The sequence below is a fragment of the Athene noctua genome, chromosome 2 (assembly GCF_965140245.1).
Source record: "Athene noctua chromosome 2, bAthNoc1.hap1.1, whole genome shotgun sequence".
Lineage (NCBI taxonomy): Eukaryota > Metazoa > Chordata > Aves > Strigiformes > Strigidae > Athene > Athene noctua.
In genome coordinates, this window is record NC_134038.1 from 165,806,568 (window position 1) to 165,831,706 (window position 25,139).

Consider the following 25,139-nt stretch of genomic DNA (forward strand, 5'->3'; position numbering starts at 1 on the left):
GTTGGTCCCGGCGGTGCCGCGGCCGCTGCCGGTGCGGTGGCGGTGAGATCCCGGCCTGTCCCCGGCGGCGGCGGTGCCGCTGCCTGGCCGGGGGGAGCGGAGCGGCAGCGGCGGTGCGGCGGCGCGGCGGGGAGGAGCCGGGCGGCCGGGGCGGACTCGGCGGCGGGCGGCGGGCAGGGGCAGGGCAGGGCACGGCGCGGATGGCGGGGCCCCGCCGGCGGCCGCTGCAGCGCGGGGCCCGGCGGAGGATGTGAGGCGGCGGCGGCGGAGCCGAGCCCCCGCCGGGCTCGGAGGGCGGAGAGGGGCCTCCCCCGCGGCGCGGCGCGGCCCTGCCCGCCCCAGGGGCCGCGCCTGCCCCCGACAGCGCCCGCCCGACCATGGGGGACTTCTACGACCCGGAGCACCCCACCCCGGAGTAAGCGCGGGCCGCGCCGCGGCGGCCGCTCCCGCCGCTCCCCGCCGCGGCCTAAGGCCGCGCCGGCCCTGGCCGAGCCGCGCCGCGCCGGGCCGGGCCGCCCCGCGGGGAGCCGTCGGGGCCGGGGGATCGGCGGGGGGGAGAGAGCCGGGCCGGGGCACCGCCGCCGCTGCTGCCCCTTCCCCCCCTCCTTCTCCCGGGCGCGGCGGGCGGGCCGGCGGGGTAGGCCGCGCGTCCCCGGCCTTGCGTGAGCGTCGCGGCCGGGCGCCGGCGGGGGGAGGCCGGGTGGCGGGGGCGGGGGGCGGTGGCGGAGAGCGGAGCGGCGGGCGCAGCCGGCGGCAGGGGGGTGGCGGGGGGGCCACCCCTGCTCTGCCCTCCCGGCCTTGCCCGGGGCAGAGCGGCAGGGCCCGGACCCCCGGCCTGGCGGGGCTGCGCGGAGGGAGGCCGGGCGGTGCGTGCGGACGTGTCCCGGCCTCCCCGCGGGGCCATTTTTCCGCACCTTTTTTTTTTATTATCATTCTTAATTTACTTTTCCTTGATGTGTGGAGGAGTTCCCGACTCCTGTCTTGATTTTTACTCCTTGAATCCTCCTTGCAACAGCCCCCACTCGGCCCCTGCCCTGACCCCATTTTCTGACAGGAGGAAGGAGCCAGGCAAAGGTGGGGGGGGGGGAGACCGACCTAATGGCCGGTGAACTCTGGTTTCTCCTCTCTGCTGGGGGATTTTCACAACACCCCCCCACACCCCGACATCACGCCAGGGCTGCCGGATCTATCGCTTCTTCTGTGCAAGACATTCAGGCTGGTAGCGGTGGGGTTTCTTCCCCCACACACCACCACTCCCCCCCCCCTCCTTTTCTCGTTGATTCTCAACGCTATTTTTACATTTTTTTAGACTTTCCTCACGAAGGATTCGGGTGCTTCCCTAAACTTTGCGCGTGAGGCGTCCCCAACGTGTGGCTGGCTGTGGGGTGGAAGGAGGCAGACACCTGGCGTGTAGCACACCTCTGGGCAATGCTTGGATCCGAGGCAAAGCTAAAAATGGCGTGTTTTGAGCAAGGACAACAGAGCAAACCTTTTTGAGCAAAGGCTACGAGTTCTGGCTGTGCCCACCTGGAGCAGCTGAGGATCTGTTTCGACTGAAACGATGCCTGCGGCCGAGCCTTCTAAAATTAGTGAGAGACAGAGGATTTCAGTTTGAATCCAGGCTGTGTTTTGCTAGACCTTGACTCCTGACTTTCTCCCAGGACAGGAGAGCCTGGAGCAAACCCTGCGCCTGATTTATGTGAGCTTAACCCCGGTGGGGAGCAACGGTCCCATCCTGAGCGACCCTCAAACAACTCTACTACCTGTCCAAAAAGTTTTAGACTAATTTAGGTATTTTATCTTTTTAGTTTAAGAGTGTGAGGGATCCTGTCCTGGGAGGCAGTGGCGGCGTGTGGCATTTGGTGTCAAACCAAACTTCACACTGAGCTTGATGGTTAAAAACACAGAAGTTATATCATACTGAAGCTTGTTGTCTGAAAAAGTCTTGAGTGTCGCAAAGCTGGGCTCTTTAAAAAAGCCCGAGTGGTTTCTCTGACAACTTTTGGAAAGAAATACTAATTTATTGGTTTGACTTTAGGGTTTTCCTTCTGCTTTGGGACTCTGGAAGCTGTCGGGAAGCGTTCAGGTGTTTTGAGGAGCCGTGTTTCCCTGCGCCTGCCCCAAAGCTCGGTGTTTCACTACGCCTCTGAGTTGTGTTTGCCACTTGGTGTGTCTTATTTAGGACACACTCGTCCCAGCGTGTGGGCTTTATAGCTTTGAGAAGAGGATTATTTGCAGTAGCTCAGCAATGGTTTCCTTCAGAGGTGGGGGACACTTTGTGGTTCACTCCTCGCTCTCGAATGTCATGATATTAGAAAGGCGTCACCCGGCACATCCTTGGGAACTGGTGGGGTATTTCCAAATCACGGTTGGCCGCCGTGGTGGAGAAGGCAGTTAAAACCAAATTGATTAAAACCATCAAACAGTGATGGCTGTGGGATGTTTGCTGGATTTGGTGGCTTCCCCTGGTCCTGGACCTGCTGGGGGGTGTGATGAAGAGTGCTGTGCATGGCTTGCTTTTTCAGAGGAATTGATTTTGTAGCTCGCAGCGTTGGAGTTGTACTGCTGTGAGATGTGGGGGCTTGGAAAGCGTTGGTCGAAGCATGGTAAATCAACAGGCTCAGCCTTCTTTTCCGTGGGAATTATTCACAGAATGGTTTGGGTTGGAAGGGACCTTTAAAGGTCATCCAGTCCAATGCGTGGGCAGGGACGTCTTCCACTAGATGAGGTTGCTCAAAGTCCTGTCCAGCCTGACCTTGAACACTTCCAGGGACGGGACATGGTTGTTGCTGAGGTGGAGCTCCATGGGGGCTGTAGGAGGTGGGGAGCTGAACTACAGGCAGCTCGAGTACGTGCTGCTGGCATTTACCAGATTTTTCCAATTAGCAAAGAAACTTGTGCCTGGTTGGTCGCTCTCTGTGTCCCACTTGGCAGTCAGAGCTCAGGTTCTTGAGAACTTCAGCGTCCAGCAAAGCCAGCTTGCCTCTCGCCTCTCTGGGTGCTAAAATTGTGGCCAGCTTGAGGTCCTGAGCTCGGAGCCGCTGCCCAAGCTCCACGCAAGGTCTGCAGCTTCTCCGTGGAGCTGCCTGACAACAACCCAGACCTACTTGTTGGATGTTTGTGTTGTAGGCTGCGAGCAGAAGAAACTTTTATCTCTTCTCACTGGAGCTGTAGGGACGCAGCTGATAGAGCCAAACCTGGGACAAGCGAGCGCTTCCTTCGAGAAGACACCGAGATCATCCCTGGCTGCTGGAGGGTGGAGGACCCTCTCAAACAAGTGACGCGTTGGTGGGGTCATTCCACGGGGCGTGATGGATCAGGTTGGGACTCCTGGGGGTATCCTCAGCTGGCGTCTGGCAGGTTCCCTTGCACGCCCCTGTGGCTGAAATGTATTTATCTGCTTGCTCTTCTGTGCTTTGCTGCAGGTAGACCTCCCCACCTTGAATTTAGCTCCATTTTGGGGGAAGATGGTCTTCCTACCATGCCCTATCTCCACCAGGCCAGTGACACTGGTGGGGCTTGGTGGTGCATGTGGGGGGTTTGGTGGGGTTGGCGTTCAGGCCCAGTGCATTTGAACAACCCACTGACTTTGTTCATATGCCTTGATAAGGATTCAAACAGTCTAAAACTTCAGGTTTTGGTTGTGGAAATTACTGTGGTGTTTGTTTTTTTTTTAATGTGCACTGCAGCTGTAGAGACTCATGGGCCATTCGGTGTTTGTGTTGCTTTGGGACTTGATTATTTTTTGCTTCCTATAGGCATCTGGATTCTGTTTTCTGCTTTTCTCTAGGGCAAACAATTGGTAACATCGGTGCTCTTGGCACAATGCAGAAGCTCCTGGCAAATGTGCTGTTGTTAAATGCCCAAATTCAGATCCTCAAGTATGTTCTAATCCATCAGGGAGATGCTAATGGAAGGGAAGGGCTTGGTTTTACACCTGCATTTCCCTTTGAACATTCCTCCCCTCTATTAAGGAGACTAATGATGGTCCCACAGCGTGTAAAATCAAGAGTAGTAAGGGAAAAACTTGGCTCTTGTTGCCTGAGTGTACCTGAGGGTTTTTCAGCTCTGTGCTTAAGCCTTAATGTCTCTGAAAAGTCAGTTTATTTAAAGAAAACTCTCTTTATACACCCAAATTTGTTTTGGTCGTGGGAGGAGGCCTTCACCTGCTTGCCTGGCCAGCCAGTAAGTTATCAGACATATTTCTTACTTCGGTTTATTATTTTTGATGTCACCGTAGGAGAATTCCCAGCTGGACCCGAACTTTCTGATGCTCGTTGCTTGCAGTGGAGCCAAATTAAATGAGGTCGTTTATCTCCCGGTTGGGCATCTCTAGGAAGGAGGTGTGGATGCTCTGCAGCACTGCCTGTTCTGCTCTTCTCTTGCCTTTTTCCTGCTCCTTCCATAGTGCATTTTTGGTGCTGTTGGCCAGTTCTCTTTAAGAATGAAGCCTGAGGTTTGTAGCTTTGCTCTTGGTGACGTCTCATTCTCTCTGTCTTTTGGTGCCAAACTTTGGGTCTTACCATTGTTGGGTTTTGAAGGAGGAGGACTTCTTGGCATGTCCTTCTGCCCTGGATTCTTGTGCAGCTTCCACCAACCGCACTGTCATTCCTCCTCTTCCATCTGCTTGTGGTGCAGAAACGTGGCGTGCAGCAAGGGCAGGGTAGATCTGCAGTGTTTAGCTTGAGAGGGAATTAAAAAAGGGAGGAGGGGGGGGAAGTCCACATTTTGGCTTTGAACAGTTGAAGTCCCTGTGGTTTCTGCCAGCTGAGATGCCTATGAATAGGAAAATGGTGCATTTTTCCATGAGCTAGCTGTGTGTGAGCACGCTGGGAATGCTTTTCTCCTTTGGTTTTCCATGGTTTAGGTCTGTGGATCAGTGGTGCTCCTCTATGGTGGAGTCATTAAAGATGGAATGATGTGTGTGAGAGGGACAGGGAAAGTGGCAGCCTCGGGAGGGAGGGTGTGCTCCAGCCACTTGGGTTTCTCAAAAATGAGGAAATTTAGCAGCTGTAGGCTACTCAGGCAATATATTTTGAGTTCCAAGTTGTTCTGTGTACCTTTAGTCACCCAGACGTGTACAGATAATTACACACTCCACATGTAATACGCAAGAGCAGCTAATATATACACTCAGCTCTCCTGAATACTGTGGTTTAGTGATTACTCGGAAAAGAGACAGAGAAATCCCTGGGTTTTTTGAAAGGAGAGGGCTTCCAGATGGTTCTCTTGTCTTAGTTGTTTCTAATTTTCCTTCTGCAATTTAGTATTTTCCTTGCAGTGGCTCAAAGTGGGCTTAAGGGGGATAGGTGACAGCCTTCCTTTGATGTCCTGTGTTAGAGATCTGTTGATGTAATTCTAAATATAATTTGTTTGTGTGTATATTTAGACAGGGAGATAGGATTTATAAACACCTATTTTTAATAGACACGGAAACATAAAGAAAAATTAATATGTTTGCCGTATGTGTTTGACCTTCATCCCAATAGACTGTCTGCATGTTATTATTTAGGTAATTATTTAGATTTATTAATGAGCTGAACCTTGGTGTACTGATGGAGCTGTGCAAAAGTTTGGTGCAACTTCCTTAGTGATCAGGAGCTGAAACGTTGCGGTCCAAAGGCTCAGATCATCCATGGTGGTTTGACGCCCTCCTTGGCACAGCCACGTAACCCCGTGGGCCAGGAGCAATGTGGCTTTTTCCATTTTACACCATCCCAGGCTGCGCTTGGTTCTCATTTTTCCTTGCTGGAACTGGTAGGATTCATTGAGAAAAAAGTCTTGAGAAAGAAGTCAAAGCGTGGCTCTGGTTTTTGTAGGTTTGGTTTGACACTTGCTGAAAATTCCCCCCCCCCCCCCCCCTTTTTCCTCCCTTTTCCTGTTATTTTTTATTGGTAAACCTCCATAAAGGTGCTCCATCCCTGCAGCTGGCCCTCTCCAGCAAGCTTCAGCCTTTCGGGATCCATCCCCCCGATACAGGGCCAATGTGGAACAGGACCCAAAAGTCAAGCAAAATGTGGGCCAGGAGTCAAAATTTGACCCAAAATATTGATGCAGGAGGGAAGAGGCATCGGGCTGGGTCTGGGAAGGAGCTGGAGCCTAGGCAGTGCTCGCTGTGAAGCACCATTTTTGGGACCAAATGTGGATTCCCTCTGGCTTCACCCACCATCGCTCAAAAGATTTTACAGTTTCCACAGCATCGTGTTGTAATTGCATTATTGCCTTCCTATTTGAAATGCATCAGCGGAGGTTTTGCAGCTAGAAATAAAAAGTGTGTCATTTTGAGTTAGCAAAAAACAATTATTTTTAACATTTGCAGCTTTCTGTAGTGTTGGATGTCCAGCAGAAGAAACTCGGGAGCCTGGTGCTTGGGAGTTTACTTGCACAGCTCATTCCCAACTTGCACTTTTATTGCAAATTTCTGGCATAAAGGAGGATGAAAGGGGTTGAATTTATCTGCTCCTACAGTGATTTCCCTGCCTGGTATCACCTTGTGTTTAGTATTGCCACAGCAACCAGCCGCGGTGTTTTAGAGCGATAGCAGGGTGCAGGTTTTCACTCACTAGCTCTCATTTCTTGCCATGTTAGGCTGGGTTTAATTTCACTAAAATAGTTTGATTTAAAGTGCTTGATTCTCCAGGAATTGGTGTGGCAGGGAGCTTGGGTTTATTTTCTTTTATTGAATTGAGAGTGGCTCCCAACATGTCTCCCACTGTTGACTTAACCTGCCGGGCAGGTTTTGTAATAGAGGATTAAACTTCTTCTATAATTGCGTAAGAAATAAATACGTTAAGGATTTTATATTAAAGCAGCCACCTTAAGCTTGGCTGGGACGTCGCAGCATTTTATTTACAGCACTGAGACAACAAAGTTTTTTGGCGTTCATGGTGCGGGTTGCAGTTGCTACTCTCTGAAATCTGAATTTAGGAACCCCTGATGATTGGGAAATATCTTAATCTTGGCTGAGGGCAGGCGATTTTGTGAATGCAGACTTCAATATGGTGAATTATGGAAGTGTTTGGTGTTACATGTGTGTCTGTGGATTTAAGGTGACCTTTCTCCTGAAGCAGGTAGATGTCTGCAAGCCCAGCCTTGCAGTCGGGAACCAGAAATTTTTATTTGCGAGGCATTTTAGGTGACAAAGATCTGCAGTGCCAGGCTTGGTGAGGCCTTGGTAAGGTCGGGTTAGGAATTTGCTCACCCGTGCAAGGAAAATCCTTCAGGTGAAGCAGTGCAGAAGGGTGCAGGAGGGGGAGAACCCCCCAGTTTTTACCCAGTGGAGAAGGGTAGCGGGTGAGAAGCGGCCACAGAAGATGCTGGCTGGGTAACGGGGGGGGGGGGTGGGGGGGTGGGTGTGCTGCCTGGGGGTCCCGCTCAGACCTGGGGAGCAAGGCCTTCCCCGCCTTGTGCCTGCCCTCCGAGGGAGGGGCATCGCCTTTCTGCTCTGTGGGTTGGTGTTTTTTTTTTTTTCCCCCTCTTTTTTACACACAGACCTAATTACCCAGAGCCATTGCTCAGGTCAGATGAAGCCTCCAAACCTCTGCGCGGCAAGCTGCTGAGTGCTCTGCCAAGAGTGAAGCCCTGTGCTGTTGCCTGTAGTAATGATTGTAAGTCAGCTTAGATATTTCTGATTATTACTTTTTTTTTTTTTTTAAATTCAATATGCTTTCAGGTTCCTTGTCTTCCTCTGCTTCCCCTGTCGCTGCAGAGGAACGCTTTGGAGAAGTGTTGGTATAACTTGTGCTGGTATTAGAAGCTGCATGCAGTCCCTTGGTTTTCAGCAGGGTTTAAATATTGGAATTATTTCCCTGATATCGAGCATCTTTTAACTTAATTAGAGCAGTTTGGTTCAGCACACGCTGAACTGTTTCTGCGCAGCCCGGTGATTGTGTAGGATGGGATTTGAGCGAAATTAAAAAACAAACTGTTTTCTTTCTGCTAATTCCACTAATTCCTTTTCCCTCCGAGCCCAGAAATGTTACCTGGCAGCGCCTGCAGATGCTGTGCCTCGGCAGTCGAGTCGAACATGACCATCCCTGCCGGGTTACGGTGGCAAATGCTGTACGGGAGAGGGAATTTCGCAGAAGGCTGGCACTTGCTTTCTCTCCTTTTGCTAATAAATTCGTAGGATATTTGCTAGATATCTGCAGCAGAGCCTTAGAAGATAATTTGCTGCTTCACAAACGATTTGGGCTCGCAGGGAGCCCCAGGGCATGCGGTGGGGGTAGCTGAGATGTGTAACACAAGATTAGTCCTAAAAGAGGTTTTGTGCTGGTAGGAGAAACGATTTGTTGTGTGGTTTACCATGGGGGTGCCTGTGCTTAAACCAGTGTCGCAGCCTTGCTGTGGCAAACACTGTAGACAGATGTATGGAAATGTCCGTGGCCTGAAGAACCTGGAAATAAATAAAGGTGGGATGAGGGGGAAGATAAAAAAAAAAAGTTGGGAATGGGGATAGGGACTTGTTGAGGGTTGCACACATGCTGTTGTAGAGCTAGGTATCGGCCCTGCGCTTTTAAGCCTGGCCTAACCCTGGCTGTAGGAAGGAGGTTTTAATTTTAATTTCAGCCTTTTGAATTGTTAGAAATTGTTCAGTGAGATGGTGAAAATGATGAGTGAAATAGTGACCCTGCCTTGCAAGCAGCAGCCTGCTCTGATGTAAAAGCTGCCTGTCCGTTTTAATGCGGGTTTTGGGTTTTTTTTGTGCAACTCCTGCCCCTCCATCCCGCTCGTGGTACGCCACAGGGAGAGAGCTATGTCAAACCATCCTGCAGCTTCCCCTGCCTGCGTGCTGGAGGTGATAAACTGCATTTGTCTTAGATCCAGCCTCCTCCTTCCCCAGTGGCAACTGCAGCCCTGGATGCTCGAGGAGTTAATTTCATCAGGTAGTGAAACGCCGTTTAAGAGAGCTTTGTATGTCTGAAACATTGCCTTTTGTTGCAGTTTGTGCCTGATCACGTCAAAAGGAGGTGATTTTTGGGGCAGGGATTACGGGAAAAGCGATCCCATTTAAAGTTTGTTGATGGGAAGATGCTAACTCTAAAAGCTGCCGCTGAAATCTCTCCTTCCCTGCTCCGCGAGGAGGAGGAGGAGGAAGCTTTCCAAGGACATGCTCCCATGGTACTGAGCCAGAAGCCGTGGTTTTGAGTTAAGCTGTGGATTTGTGCCCTCTCTTTTTGGCACCGTCCCCCCTCCGTCTGTCCTCGCCCTTTCCCTTGCCTTATCGGCGCTCGGGCTGTTAAATCCCTTGCCCGGCTGCCATGGGAACAGCATTGCTTATGATGATTGCTGTCACGATTTCAAACTTGATTTCTTCTTTAGACGTGCCCTGGCACTGAGCAGATAGGGGAGAGCAGGAGTTGTGTGAGTGGTGCTGAGTTTGGGAATTCCCGGGCAGTTTTGGGGAAGGAGCAGGGTCCTGGGATGCTTTTACTGGAGCAGAAGACCACTGGAAATTGTTTTCTTCTTAACGCTTTTTCCTGAAGCAGAAGATCCTAGCTTCTCTCAAACACTAGTATTATTAATACGCAGGTAACTAAATAGTAAACGAAGCTTTAGCCAAAAAAACCCCAACCCAAACCTCAACCTGTGGCTTTTCATATTCTCCTGCCAGTCTCTGTTTTCTGTGACCCACTTTTCCTTTGCAAAAGGAGCAGCAGCAAAAGCAAACTGTTTTCAAAAATCATCCTTTTCCCCCTTAATTTCTTCCCTTTCTCTTTAGGATTTGGTTGCTGTTGGGTAGACCTGGCCCAGAAAGGGTCTGGATTGGCTCTGCCAGACCCAGGGCTTGGGCAGAAGTCGTCCCTTTGTGGGTGCTGCCAGCTGGCAAAGAACAGGCATTTTTGCTCTTTTTTTTTTTTTTTTTTTTTTCAAACCTATATTTTCCCCAGCTGTGGAGAACAGTGTAAATGCTCATAGTAAAAATTTATAGCGTTGTAAGTTTTCCATATTGTGGTGTAATCCTTCTTGAAATCTGTTCTTGGTGGCTCTCCTCCAGCCTGAGGAGAAATGGGACCACGGACTGGGCTGAAGTGGAAGCTACAGAAGTTGAGTTCCTTAAATCTTCTTCATGCCTGCTGCTGAAATGGCTCATGTGCGGGTTTTTTCTTGGTATATAGAGTTCATTTCAGTGAGGTGTGTTAGGAGGGAGAATTCACCAGTGATTCCAGGTGACTGCATACACCATAATCTGTGTTAAAAATCCCTTTCTGACATGTGTCTATGCAGGATGCCACTCAGCCCTTAGCATTTTTGTAAATGAAAGAAGAAATACTTATTTTCGGTATATTCGGCTATTTGTTTTCCTGGTGTGTTCAATCCTCTCTGTTCTTTCATATTTCAGCACAGGAGAAATGGTGTCTCTTGCCCTGCTCCAAAATTACAACTCCAAACCCAGAGAAGATGTTGTATAAACCAGAAAATGCTGATTTAGGAAAGCAGGGGATGGGAGAGCTGCATCGGGGGGATGTGCCACAGGGACAGGTATATGCTTACAGCTGCCTTGACCTCCTTTTCTGCAGAGTTTGGCTTGGTTTCAAGGTTCTGTATAAATAAGATGTTTGATACTGTTAGTGTTTCCACCCCCACCCCCCACCCCCCTCCTGGGTGTGTTTTAGCCTTTCCTCCGTCTGTGGCTTTTTTGGGGAAGGAGCAGGATTGTCTATTAACTCCTCTGCTTTTTTTTTTTTTTTTCCTGGTTGTACATTATCCAGTTGTGGTCCAGTATTTTTGGGGAGCAGGGCCACGTTTGGGTATTAAAAGCACAGTGAGTGCTCTGTACAAAAGATTTCACAGCAATTTAGCACCTATTTCAGTTAATCATAGGCACTGCTGCACATTTGTCCTTGTCTTTTGTCTCTAGCCGGCCACATTAGAGACTAATAAACCAAACAGGCACAGCACTTCAGGCCTGTAAGTATTTTACCAAATCACTCAGTTTTGAGTGTGGCAGGAGCTGAATGACAGCAGCAGCGAGGGAACATCTACATTATCTACAGCATCTGCAGTGGCAGGAGCCAGAGGTGCTGCTGCGTTGTGGGAAAATCTGCCCGGATAGTTCCTTTTTGACTTTAGGATTTTACTGGAACTGCAAGTATACACCCGAAGTCTTTGTATTTCCTCCTGGTTTGCTTATCCCTGGGGTTGCAGATGAAGGTCCTGGTGCATCCACCAGCACTATGAAGTCCATCTGCATCCCCACACTGGCAAGACCTGGCCTAAGCAAAACAGTCTGGAGGTTGGAGTTTCCTCCGGTTTGAGTGCTGAGGTTTTGCATTTTATTTCCTTTCTTCAGAAAGAAAGGTAATTGCCGAGGCAGGTAGGCTTTCAGATGGATCTATGCTAATGCCTGCACAATACCCCATCAGCTCATCTTAAAGCAAGGTGAGCTCAGTGCCTGCCCAGGATGGGGCTTTTTTAGGCTGGCAGGGTTGTTAGTCTTGCAGATGTTTAGATAAGAAGAGCTTTAGGCTTCCAGATTTTTCTCTCTTAAGAAAATAAAAAAATAATAAAAAAAGAGAACATATGGGAGGTGAAGCTCTTCAAGTTTTGTCTTAATGCAGACCAGAATTTGTTGTTTAGACCTCAGAAGACCGAAGGCATTTTTTTTTGTTTGTTTGCCTTTTTAGCATAGGCAAGGCCTGTGTATAGTTGAGATTGCAATGTGGATTACGTTGAGATTGCAATGTGGATTACATTTTAAAAAGGAGAGAAGTCTCATTCATGTCAAGCTGTTTAAGCATCTAAGAAATGCTGAAGCTGCTGAATCTCAGAATTAAAATACAACCTTATTTTTTTATTAACATGCCCATGACAAACCTGGGATGTTTCCATGAGTAGGAAAGCTGGAGGACTAAAAACATGGGAAAAGAATGCTATTTGAGGCCACTGATGAATTTAAAATATAACGAGTTTTGGTAGAAATGTGGGTCCATAGCCTTAAAGCCTTTCCTGCAAATACAAACTCCTCTGTGTGGCATGGGGATTTGAGTTTTGCTGCTGTGGTTGCTGTTGGTTGCAGTTGTGAGTTTGTGGGGTGTGTGCCAGCACATCCTGCTCTCACCTGACCCCTATTTGTTGTTAGTTAATCAGATCTAACTGGCAGACAGGCAAAATTGTTCTTTAAATTTTATTTTAGGGGCAGACTGATTTTTTTTTTTTTTTTTGTAGTAATGCATAGGGCTGCTATAGACAGATAAAAGATGGGATAATTCACTGTTTGTTTTTGGTGTTTTGTTTTTTTTTTCTAAATTTATGAACCATTTGTTTGTAGAGGTCTTCAGTTTTGCTTTGAGGTTTATTTTGGGCTTTAACAAGCCCTTTCTCTTGACATTCACAGCAACGAGCCACTAAGTGCATGAATCCAGTGCTAATTTTAATAACAGTCTTCCTCTCATATACCTGCAGATAGCAAAGTGCAGCTGGAGGGAAACAAGTGGGATTGCTCTAACCCTCTGGAGCTGGAAACCTGCTGGAAAACCTACGGGTTGTGTGTGTGGATGGATCCCCAGCTTGCGTACGCTCTTGTTGTGCCGGGTCTCCTCTGTGTGCCAGGTCCTTCCTCAGCCTTGTATCGTGGGGATTTTATGTAACTTCAAACCCAGTGTGGGAGGAATTTGGCAATAGGCTTTTGAGCAAACAGCAACGCGTTCACTAATTTTGGAAATCTATTTATGTGGGGTGTTTTTTTTTTTTTTTTTTTTTTTTATCTGGGGCAAAAGAAGAGGCTGTGAATGGAAATGGGATCCATAACCCAACCTAGCCACCTCCTTTATTAAGGTTACCCTGTGCCAGGGCACCTGTAGCAAAGTGGGAGAGTTTCTGCTGCCAACAGAGGGGTAATTCAGGAGGAAAAAGTGTTTGGGCATAACTGGCTGAAATACTGCTGCAGAGGGGGAAAATTACTGTTCCCTCTCTGAGAAGAAATACTGCTCTGTCCAGTAGAAATTAAATTGTTCGTACAGGCATCTAGGACTATACAAGATACATCTGCTTCATTCTTACATATTTTAAACAACCGGTTAAATTCATGGAACATCTTCTGTTTGGTCCCTTTTCTAACTGTTTTCTGTCTTCTAATATTTTGATTTCTCATTTGCCACCCTTTTAGCTGCTCAGATTTTGGTGATTTCCTTCCCTGAGGACATACAAGTCTGGCTACTGTGTGGCTTTAGAGCAGCAAGATCGTCCCAATTCCTAATGCAGCTCACTGTCTCCTGCAAGATTCCCTCTGGGTTTTGAAGGATCTAAACTAGATTTTTTACCCCTTCAGTGTATGACCCCACTGTCCACCTTTGTGTAGCAGCTGGTTTGAGGTGGCAGATACTGAGGCAGCCTTACCACCCTGGCATCTTGTCCAGGAAATCTACTGGTGTGGCTGCAAGCTTTGAGCAGGATGTGAGCTTTGAGCTGGCCATGATTCCTGCTGTTTTGTAGGCATGCCCTCTCAGGAAGGGAAAATTTTATTCTTAGCTTTCAGTTTTTGGAGACCTCTGCTTTGTGTACTTGCCAGCATTTTAGCTTAATACTGGTTTTATGCAGCGTTCCAGCAACATGAGGAAAAATGGATTGTTGAGAGGAATTACTTATTTTACTCTTAAAGCAGAGTATTAATTATAAATGCTAAACTTCATTACCTGTCTTCCAGTATATAACTACTTAAATCTGTGTTCTTATGTATAAAGAGGCAGTTATTTATTTTTTGGTTTAGGACTGCCAGCTTTCATCTATTGGTTGTTAGACTGTGCCATATCACAACATGTCAGGTTATGGATGCCTTGAAAATCTTTGTAGAATCATTTAGGTGGGAAAAGACTTAAGATCGAGTCCAATGTTCATGTTGGGTCTGGTTGGGTGTTGGCTATGCTGGACCTCAGTGTTGTTCTCACCCCTTGTAAACGCTTGTGTTTTAACACTCAGAATATGTGACAGTCACCAACGTCGGTGTCCTGGAAGTTGAAAACTCCACTTTCTGTGATCCTAAAAATGAAACCTCCTTTTTAGGCACTGATTTGTGTCAAAGTGCTGCTCTCACAGGGCTTCTGACCTCCTCTGCATCAGCGGGATGTTGGATTCATGGCTGGCTTAACCCCATTAAATCACTTGCATGCCCTTGTGTACTCCACAGCTTGCTTAAACTCCCAGCTCGTGTTTCCTCAATGAAAACAAACCCTGTTCTTGCCGCTCTGAGAATAATTTATAGCCTTATAATAAGCTTTATCAACTGGACGTGAGCCTTCATAGAGGCAGGGGTATATTACTGCTATTGCTAGGTCTTTCTAGCAGGTTGATCCCAATTCTCTGTTGATGGTGGTTGAAATGGGGAAATAGGTGGTGATCGCCCTGCCGTCACTGCTGCGGATCCCTGCCTGGGTTACACAGAAACCGAGAGCTTTGGCTTTCTTTTCTAGAAACTGATACTTCTCGATTAGCTGTGAACCTTTTCTGCAAGAAATCTTTCACCGAGTCACCACAACAGCACCCAAATTGGGGCTCAGAAGCTGATCAAATTTAGCAAAAGTCCAGCTGAAAACTTCTCATCTATCTACAAGGTAGACGAGGAGAAGGCTGTCTGCATGCAAATGTGAAAGTTGGAGCACTGGAGAGTGCTTTTGGACCCCTAATAGGGGAAGAACCAGATAAAGACAGATGAGCTGTTGACATCTTGGTTAAGGCGCATCGCTGAAAGTTTTACATCTGCTTCTGTAGTTTTTCTTTGGGGGCTGAGAAACTCACTGAAACTCTGCCAGGTATCGAGCAAAGCAAGGAGAGAGTCGTCGTGTTCTTGTCCTTCTCCTTCCTTGTAGGAAAAACTAATTTGCTCGTGGTATTGGAGTGAAGAACTTAGGGAAGCCAAGAAAAGTTGGGACTTTCCTGTTGGCTCAGAATTGCTGGGTTTGGTTGGAATCAAAGCAGCGCTCCAAATTAATTCCCTGTTGAGCGGCTAGCTGTCAAAGTACTGATTAATTAAGTCTAAGCATCATGGCAAATAGCCAGGGCTGCAGATCCATAGCAGGTCATTCAGCAGTAAGGTGTTCATAAGTATCTTTGATTTCTGTCTGTGAGAGAGGCAGATACTTTTCACTCTTTCTGGGCTGCTAAAGAAAATACTAAAATTGAAAGAAACCCAAATTTAGCTTCCTACATCTCATTTTCAAGCTTTTTTTTTTTTTTTATATGTGTTACCTCTGCAGTGCCTGTTGAAATAAGGTTCTTGCTGGTTTGCAAACCCTCAGAAGACAACACCAAGCCAGCCGTTTGCTCAAAAAAGGTTTGCTCAAAGTCCGTGCAGAATTTTCAGTGTTGAAATTCTGGGGCTTCAAAACTGTGCTTTGCTCCCCTTCAGAAGTGGTGGGCACGTCTGCCTGAGTGTTGGGTGACGTTGGTAGGGCCTTCTCTTTGCAGCAGGATTAGTTGTGGGTTGTTATCCTCACTCTGTGTCCCTGGGTCCATCCTGTTTGCAGTGCCAGATTTCGGATGTTGCCTTTCTTGATGTTTACACCTTCTTTTTATGTTTTCTTTTGCATGTTTTCTCGGCTGGATTGCAATAGAGAAGAAGAAAATGAGGTGAGTAAAACTGATTCCTTTCTTGATGTTGCTCCCAAGACCTATAGATTTCTTGAATCCAGAGTGACCTAGGGTCCAGATCAAGCAAACTGATGTTGTTCCGGGGTGCCTCTAGTCCAGTGGTTAAATCCAGGAAAGCAGGAAAATGCTTTCAATACCACGTCTGGCATCTACACAGAGGAATGGGATAGCAGAGCATGACGGTGCCCTTGAGTCATTTGGTGTAGGTAGGTGCTGCTTTCTGCACTGTGAGATGATTCTTTAAGGACTTCATCTGCAAGAAAAAAAAAAATCAGTTCTGCTGAGTGTGACTCTGAATTTAAGGGGAAAAAGGAGAGAACTTGGAGGGACCGGAACACTGTAATATCCCAGCATAAGAACAATTGCTGCTAATAATTTTTGATGCTGTAGGACCGTATCTGCTCTGGTGGTGCTGGTGAACATACTGGGTGTCCTCCCTACATTCCCCGCAGATTGATCCTTCAGTAATCATGTGTCTCTGCTGAATATGCAGTGAGCTTCTATCACCTTTTTCTTTCTGCAAAATATCCACAGCAATGTTCTGGGGAATGTTCTCATTCTGTAAAACATTAAAGGAAGGAGAACTCCCCTCCTACTACAGAGCTTTTGCCAGTAATTGCTACCTATTAAATTTCAAAAGCTACCTGTGGAGTATGTTTAAAATTCTCTAAGTCATGTTTTGTTAAACTTGGTGTTATTTAAGAAAAAAAATGCCTGGAAGCCTGAGCACTTGAGGGTGAAACATTAGTTCTGAAATGTATCATCTCTGCTGAATAGGCTATGAAGAGGGAAGGAATAGAAGCTTAGCAGCTCCTCTTTTTTCCTCAGGTCCTGTGTTTTGTGTAAAGGTGGATGTATTTAAACCTCATTGCTCATGTGTGTGCTCAGATTTCAGATTTATTGCACTTGAAGTTAGAAAGATTTTTGATCAAAACCAACACACTTCCATAACTGAATTTTGCACATAAAATAATTTCACAAAAGTTCTAGCAAGGAAGAAAACTCTTGAATGCTGATGCACTGTATTTATTATATTCAAAAATATATATTATTTTTTTAATATGTAGGGGGTATAATAGGTGAATCCAGTCTCTGATAAGAATTTGGGTTCAGATTTGTGGAGACTTCTTCCATTAGCCATATGCACAGGTCAGGGGTAAAAAGGTGTGCATTTCTGGTCACTCAGGGGTAATAATTGACCCAGCAAACCCCAAAAATCATATTCTCTTGCTCTTCAGAAGGCTGAGCCTGTGTCCTACGGGAGGATGGTCTCAGTAGCATTCAGACGTGCAGAAACTCCTGCCAGCTGGGCCAGGCACTTGATTTTGTCCCTTATTCTTTCATGAATTAGTTTATATCCATTTGTGTATTAGTCTCTGCATCACTTCTGATGAGTAGATTCTTTGGAAAACAGGGGTAGTATTTTCAGCACGACTTTCTGGAGAGGGTTGTGAGACAGTTGTGGAGAGAGGAGTGTGTTTCAGAGCTGGACAAGTGTCTGGGCATGCACTTCTTTTCAAGGTTACTGCTTGGGTGCCCTTCTAACCATCGCACTTGTTTAAAAGCATCCATGAAATGACACCCCTATAAAAATAAACCTATTTAAAAGGAGTGCTTTTTATTTTTTTTGCACCCATTTTTTTCCAGAACGCAGCTAATCATGTGCTGGTGAAGATCAAATGTGTGCACTGTGCTGGGTTGGGTAGCCAAGACTGGTCACGTGGAGACTGTGACATAGTTTTCACCATTAAAATAAAACCCCGTGTGTTTCATCAAAAATGAGGATATTTTTGTACATATGATGTCCAAGGGTGCAAACAGAATAGGATGGGGTTTCCATTCCTCCAACGTCTTATTTAATAATTTACTGTGATGCCTTTAGCCTGAGCTGCTATTCATTGTTTTACAAAAGTTAAAGGATAACAAAGTACGTAATAATTCACAGTGGGTTGCAGGAAACTGCTGCTGCTGCCAAAGATGTGTTCATGCAACAGTTATGGGAGTAAAACCCAGCTCTGTACAGTTTTTTTTTTTTATACTGCTGTTTCTGTTAGAGTTATGCTTCTCACACAAAATGTAATTACACTAATGGAATTTGAATATATGGGGATAAAGACTATTGACAAGAACCCTCTTTTACCAGAGTGCCACAATATTAATCTTTAGGAATTGTGCTCCTGTGACACAGCTTTTGCATAGACGAGCCCTAAGCTTTAAAAAGAGTTGGAGTAATGCCAGGATGGGTAAACATACGGTGCTTTATGCTCTGAAAATTGCTAATCTTGGATAAATGCATCCTGTAAAGTAAGAGGTTGCCATGTTGAAGGAGCTTTGTTGCTCTAGACTTGCTCCGTTTCCAAGGCCAGGGTTCAGTTGCGAGTGCTGACACAGCAGCTTTCTTTGTGGAGATCTGGAGCTCTTAATGTCAGAGAGATTATGACTTTCAGGTCATTTAGCATTAAAAATGAACAGACTTAGTAGCACAGTCCTCGCTGCAAGGTGGTGAGCGAGATCCTGGGCAGGAAACAGCAGAGAGCTGCTGGTGGGATGCATGTGGAGTGTATTCCAGTTGGTTGGCCTGGAGGTGATGGAGTCATCATGCACGGCTGGGTCCTGATGGGAATTCTTGGAGGTTGTTATATTAAAACTGATCTACACCTGAGCCTGGAAACTTGTTAGGAATTACTAATGACTGAGATAAGGCTGTTGGCAGGAGGTGGGAAAGGATGGGGCTTAAAACTGCTGCTGTAATTCTAGGTAGCCTGATTTATGCTGAAACCAGAAGCATGCAGGTGCAGTCTTCTGGGATGTGAAATGCACTTAAAAGCTTAAAAACGAAGAATATTTTGCAGCCTGGGACCACAGAAACAGCACAGATAAAGTGGTGCTATCTCTTCAATTAACTTTAGATGTTGAACCCTATCGCTTTTTAAAAATCCTAAGAATTAATATGTAAAAAGGACTTTCAGTTTGGTCATTAATAAGTCAGTTAAAAAGCGTCAGCCCAAACCCCAAAGGAGGTTTTGCTCCAAATCGGACCTGACTGGGGTAATTGATTCTGTTCAAGAGAGAGCCAGGCGCAGAAGGCAGCATGGCTGCGCTATCCCAGACTCCAGCCCAGAGTATCGATTTCTATTTTATTGTCATGAAAAATTCACCAGGTAGAAGAAAATTGTTCAGTGTGCCTGTGAAATAGAGTTAAAAACCTAATTCCTTTGACTATATCTCTTTTTTACTTTCGCAGGGCAAGCCTGAAACCGTGCAGAAGGCTGGCTTTATCAAAGGCCCGGTGTTCAAAGGCATTGCTTCCAGTCGCTTTTTGCCCAAAGGCACCAAAACAAAGGTTAATCTTGAGGAGCAAGGAAGACAAAAGGTGTCTTTCAGCTTTAGTTTAACCAAGAAAACCTTACCGAATAGATTTCTGACTGGTCTTGGAAACGAGAAACAAAATGAAACTTCCAGCTCCCCAGCAGTACCCCTTCAGACTGACTTTAACCCCAAAAGTAAAATGGACCTGGGGGATGCCGCTGCTTCAACTGAGGAGTCTTCACCTCCAAAACCGAAGGTAGAATTAGGGAAGATCCATTTTAAAAAACATTTACTTAATGTCACAGCAAAACCACCACCAGCTACAGCAGCGACGCTACCACCGCCGCCGCCACCACCGGTTGTGGCCCCGGTAGTGGAACCGGTGGCACTCGGCACGGATTTTCCCTCAACGCCGCCGCCTCCCCCGCCTCCCCCTGCGCTGTCGATGCCAGTTCCTGCCACTGCGGCCTTGCCACAGCTGCCGCCTGTGCTGATGTCGACGCTGTTGCTGTCACCTCTCGGGGAAGCTGAAGTCCCCGCTTCGAAGGAGCTGTGTCACGTAGTACCGAAGGAGTATTTAGAGCCCGACGTCAAGCAGGATGCGGTGTCGCGCACTTCGGAAGAACGTGTAACTCAAACCGTGCCCGAGCAGACGGAAATAACTCCACAGAAGGAAGATTCCCATATTGGGAAAGAGGATGACATTTCCGACGGCTCCAAGGGTGCTGCTCTGTGCTCTCGGAGGCAGGGCTCGAAGAGGAAGTTCTCCCAGTCCGACGGCACGTTGCTGGGCTCCGAGTCTGATGAAGATTCAGTGAGGACCTCCTCCAGCCAGCGGTCGCACGAGCTGAAAATATCCAGCACAGAAAAGGAGAGAGATCCCAGAAGAAGCTCCACGTCCCTCAGAGGCGACGACCTGGGGAAGTCCTCCTCGCGCTCCAAGTCAGACAGGGACGAGAAGTACTCAAGCTATTCAAAATCAGAAAGAGATTCACGGTATGGATCCTCCCGCTCTCGGTCAGACAGAGAGAGGAGGCGCAGCCGATCTCATTCCCGTTCCCGATCCGACCGGGGGTCCCGAACCAGCTCTTCCTACTCAAGGTCGGAGCGGTCCCACTACTATGAATCTGACCGCAGGTACCATCGGAGCTCCCCGTACAGGGAAAGGTCGAGATACTCCCGGTCGTACGCAGACAGCAGGGCGCGAGAGAGCTCGGACTCGGAGGACGAGTACAGAAGGACACATTCCAGGTCGAGCGACTCGAGGCGTACATCGTCCCATTCCTCCTCCTCCTACAGAGACTCGAGGACTTCTTACTCGAAGTCGGACAGGGACAGCAAAATAGAGTCGTCTTACGCCGACGTGGAAAGGAGAGGAAGGTCTTCTTCGAAAGCAGATAGAGATTCAAAAAGGACTTCAGAAAGTGAAGTAACCAAAAGGTGCTCTCCCCTTGATGAGCTAGGCTATCGAAAGGGGACATCCCATTCTAAGCCTGACAGTAATGTGAATTCCTCCCGCTATAAGTCCACCCCTTCAAAGACCCCCACACCAAAGCCTGATAAATTTAAGAGTTCTTTCTGTTGTACAGAATCGATCGAAGAATTAAAACAGCAGTCTAATTCTCTAGATTTAGAGACCTCTTGTCTAAAAAGCAGTGAGATCCGGGTGTCCATTGCGAAAAAATTTGAAAGGGAAAAGACACTTTCTCCATTAAATCAGTTAAACGATTCGCCTGCTTTTAAAAAGGCAGATGAATTGAAAGCAGGTTTTGCTAACTCAAAGGCTGAGGAACTTACAGGAAACGAATGCCACGACAGTGTTAAGGAACAAGAAACTGTATTAAAGATAAAGCATGATCAGTTAAAAACATGTTTCCCCACGGAGCTGAGCGTAAATGGGTCCCCGGAGGGTAGGGCTGACGGTTTGGCAACTTCCAGTGCCTCCAAAGCAGAGGATGTCACCGTGTCTTCTGACAATAGCCTGTGTTGGTCAGAAGCGTCACCTGTTGTGAAGATGAGTCCGTCGTATCCGTTGCCATCTAACGGGTTTGAGAGCACGTACGTGTCTCAAGAGCAAGAGCCAGACGACTCTCAGATCCAGTCCAGTGAGTGCAACAGTCTGTTTAGGGAAGTGGAGGCTCCAGTCCTGCAGCAGCAAGGGGAAGCCACCCCTTTTCCCGTGGTGAATGTAGATCCTACTAAAACTCTGCTACAAAAGCTGGATGATCAGGTGACTCCGTGCGACAAAACCAAAGAGCCATTTTTTTGCTACATTTCAGACGACGCCACCCCTGCTTTGTATCATTCGGAAGTGGAGATTGAAGCAGAACCAGCGGATTTAAAAGTTACGTCTGAGGCTTTTCTGGACATGCAGGTGGAGCCACAGACTGTTACGTGTGATTATGAGAGCACGGAGGATGAGCACTCAAAGTCTGCTGGTGATGATGAGCACGGTCATCCTGCCCATAAAATCAGCCTGATGGCAGAGAGCTCGAGCAGAGATCCCTCCCAGGACGGCTCTTCCCCAAGGCTCAGGTTGGAACCCCCCATGCCAGAGGAAAGTGTATCTTCCAAATGGGATGTGCCGCCGCCGGATGGACCTCAGGAGCTGCTCCAGCCCTCGGAAGCTGAAGAGACCCTCGAGTCGGATGCTCCACGTGTTGACCTTGGTTCAGCGAAAGGCAAACTGTCCTTCCAAGATGAACATTCATACTATTCGGAAGCGCCGCTGGAGCACCGTGTCCGAGAGGTGGTGGAGGAAAGTGCTGTTTCCACCGAGGGAGTTAGGCAGGATGATTTGAGAGTTCGGTGTCCTGACGTGTTGGCCGAGAAGGATGAGGGAAACGAGCCCTTGGTGGCTTCAGCTTTTCCAGATGCCTTGTTTCCCTCTTGCGATGTTGTTGTCACCGCAGAAGAAATGGAGATGGTAACTCAAGCTCCAACGTGTGACAGCAGCGGCAACACCACTGAATTTGTTCCCACTGGCCACGATGATTACTCCGACACGGGGGAGAGCGACAGCGAGGGGGGCAGTGAGGACAGTGACACAGAGGACTCGGATTCTGATGATGGCGTGCCACCAAAACGGCTGCAGTCTGTTGTTGTGGTGCCAAAGAACTCGAGTATTGTGATGGAAGAGAGCAGCCCTGGTGCATTATGGGGTATCCAGGGCAGCAGACGCTTCTCTGACCACTGGGACGACGAGCGACCCGAGCCCAGTAGACCCTACTACGAAGAGAGGTCAGAGAATGTGGTGAGTAAAAGTGGCCCACAAGTGGAGAACAGATGTTCTCCTAGAGGGATGGAGAAGAGCCTGGCAACTTCCACCGAGCTCAGCAGGAAGGAGACAGAGGAGCTGCGGCCAGATGCGTGCCAGCCTCAGAGCGACGGTGTTGACAGCACGAGTCAGGCAGACCTAACGGCAGACTCCCACAGCAAACCCAGCCTGGACGAGAGAACGACGTTGCAGGAGCTGATGTCTGCTGGTAGGCCGATGGGGCGACAAGATGAGCAGCCATTTTGTCTGCCAGAGAGTTTTGAGAGCAGCGATAAATCCCGACACCAGATGAGCTCTTCCAAGCCAGACAGTAGACAAGGGAAGGGTGGGCTTAACCAGTCTGGCCTCGGAGACTTCTCCAGGCTGGATGGTTTTCATACAACGGAGGATCTGGGTGGTTTGGGGTGGGACTTCTCCCAGCCAGAGAAGCCCAGTAGCACCTACCAACAACCAGATAGCAGCTTTGGTGTTTACTCGGGCTATGTTTACCAGCCGGGCTCAGGGGTGTACAGCAGCTCTCAGAGTTACTGGCAAGGCAACGGTTACTGGGATGCCAGGTCTGCTAGTAGACCTGCTGTTAATTACGACCGAATTCAAGGGCAAGTACCGGATTCTCTAACAGAGGATCACGAGGAGTACGAAGAGGATGACCGTTGGGATGATGATTGCAAGCCTCACTTTCCCAGCCCTTCCAGTAAATGCCAGATGCCCGGGCAGAAAGAAAAAGGCTCAGTGCAGGCACATGAGATCAGCAGCAATTCCACCAAGGAGCCGTTGCCTGACGGGGAGAAGAAAGAGGAGGTAAAGGTTTTGGAAAAAAACGATGTGAAAGAACGAGGTCCACCAAAAAAAAGACGCCCAGAGTTGGAGAGTGACTCTGAGAGCGATGTGGACTTGAGGGACAAGAAGAAGGAGAAACTGGAGGGGGGGGACCAAGTGGAGTCTGCGCCACAGGACTCCTCCATGGTGGGTCGGTTGTGTATCATGGACGACTTCAGAGACCCCCAGCGCTGGAAGGAGTTTGCCAAGCAAGGGAAGATGCCCTGTTACTTTGACCTTATTGAGGAGAATGTATACTTGACAGAAAGGTAACTTGATTTTTTTTTACCCTTTTTTTTTTTTTCCCTCGCCTATAGCAATTTTAGATTTTTAACTTACATTTGAGTCTGTGATAGCTTTTTTTAATGGCCACATTAGCATAATTTGGAGGGAGGGGGAGGGATGTTGCATTCCCTACATCTGGCAAAGCTGTTCCTAAAGGAGATGATGCTGGGCAAGTGTTTAACCCCTCCCCGGGTCTCTTTTTCTAAACAAACCTCCAGCTGGGCCCAGACAGACCCTGGTGATGAGAGGAGGTGAAAGATGGGGGGATATGGTGGGAGGATGATTTATTTATACTCTCAGTCATCTTGCAGCATCTCCTTTGTCTAGTGTTGATTTGGCCATCAGTCAGGACTTGCACGTGTGGGATTACCGGCATCAACGCCAAGTAAACATGTTATTATTGTACCCATGGTAGTTTGTAAGGCTAATTAATGTTTTTTTTTTCCAAGCTTTTTGCTTTATTCTCTATTGTCCACTGATCATCTAAAGTTGGTGCAGCTACATTAGAGCCCAGAGCAGTGTAGCAGCATCACCTCTGGGCTTGCCAGATCTCTGGTTAGCATCCCCAGATACCAGCTCACTCCCTTTCCAAAGACACAGGGAAATCTGTCTGGTTGTGGGAAAGGTTTTGGACAAACAGTGTGTTTCCAGAGGCTTTGGTTACTTGCATGTAATTATTTGTTATCTCAGATGAGTTATTTTAGATCTAATAGACTGTAATTTGAAATATCGGAAGTGTTGGCTGCAGAGTATCCTTATCCTTTTTGCATTGGAATGTTGAACAGGATATAATCCCTGGAAAATAAAAGAATCTATTAGTAAGTGTATCACTTCAGGCCTCAGCTGCCTTTGTCCTTGCCGAAAAAATACTCTCTCTGGCTTTAATGTGTAGGTGAGAGCTCCTTAGGAGCTTGCAACCAGTTCTTATTGCTGGCACAGTCTGTGGTAAGGCCTCCTGATGATTTATGCCTGTTTAACTTCATGGTCCTTTTTCATCTCGTGGTTCCTCAAGGGTGGTTGAGTAACGGTGTTCCTGCTGGACCACTGGGTTCTGAGCACCAGTGCTCACCAGCAGCGAGGGCACCTGGCCTGGCACCAGCTTGGGGAGGGGGGACACACTTCACGTGGGCCAGTGTCGACCTGTGTTGGGCCTCAGGTGTTGGGGTCTCAACATTCAAGGCTTTGCTATGCCTTTTGTTCACTCAAGTGGCTTTTTGTCTAATAAACGTGTTCTAAAAGGTATTATTGATTCAGAGTCTGAATATCAACCACTTACATGCAGGTCAAACCTATTTTCAATCCTAGTTTTGTTTCTTCTGCCTTTTTTTGTCTTGCTGGGATCCATGCTCCAAAGCATTTTGCTAATCATCTCACGGCAACTAAAATACCAATTAATAGATGCCTTTGTTGCCCTGCCTACTGTAACTACAGTTTTCTTGGTTTTTACCATTTTACCTGACTGTAAAGCAGAGGTTTAAGTAACTAAACCCTCCAATTTGCTTTATTAAAAGCAAGCTATTTTAAAGTGGTACATGTGCTCAGCTAATGGTTTATATGTTAGTACTTCAGAATATAGGCTTTCTCTTGGCCTTTGCATCAGCGAAGCCGAATGGACTATTACAGAATAGCTGAGATTGGAAGGGATCTCTGGAGATTGTCTCCATAGTATTAGATGTGATTACACAGAATATAGTATTTCGTGAGACGCTGATCAAAGTTCATCCTTTTAAATTAAACATTAGAAGTTGTGCTATGTGGTGAGAAATTCTCTGTCTAGAAGGAGCAGGACTGAAGTTTCTGGAAATTGTTTTCTTTATTTGTACAACAAAATGAAAGAGTTTTAGTCCTTCCTCTGGGTGTAGGT

The 25,139-nt window shown here is 47.6% G+C and overlaps 1 protein-coding gene across 1 annotated transcript in view; it reads left to right on the forward strand.

Annotated features, from left to right (window-relative positions):
- The first annotated feature begins 176 nt into the window (after positions 1-176).
- The window catches only part of SETD2 (SET domain containing 2, histone lysine methyltransferase), a 71,578-nt gene continuing 46,615 nt past the window's right edge, over positions 177-25,139 (forward strand). Inside the window, exons 1-3 of the mRNA XM_074901060.1 lie at positions 177-415; positions 15,549-15,564; positions 18,830-23,259. Of these exons, the coding sequence (XP_074757161.1) occupies positions 378-415; positions 15,549-15,564; positions 18,830-23,259 (4,484 nt within the window). The 5' untranslated portion in view covers positions 177-377. The remainder of the gene's footprint in view (positions 416-15,548; positions 15,565-18,829; positions 23,260-25,139) is intronic.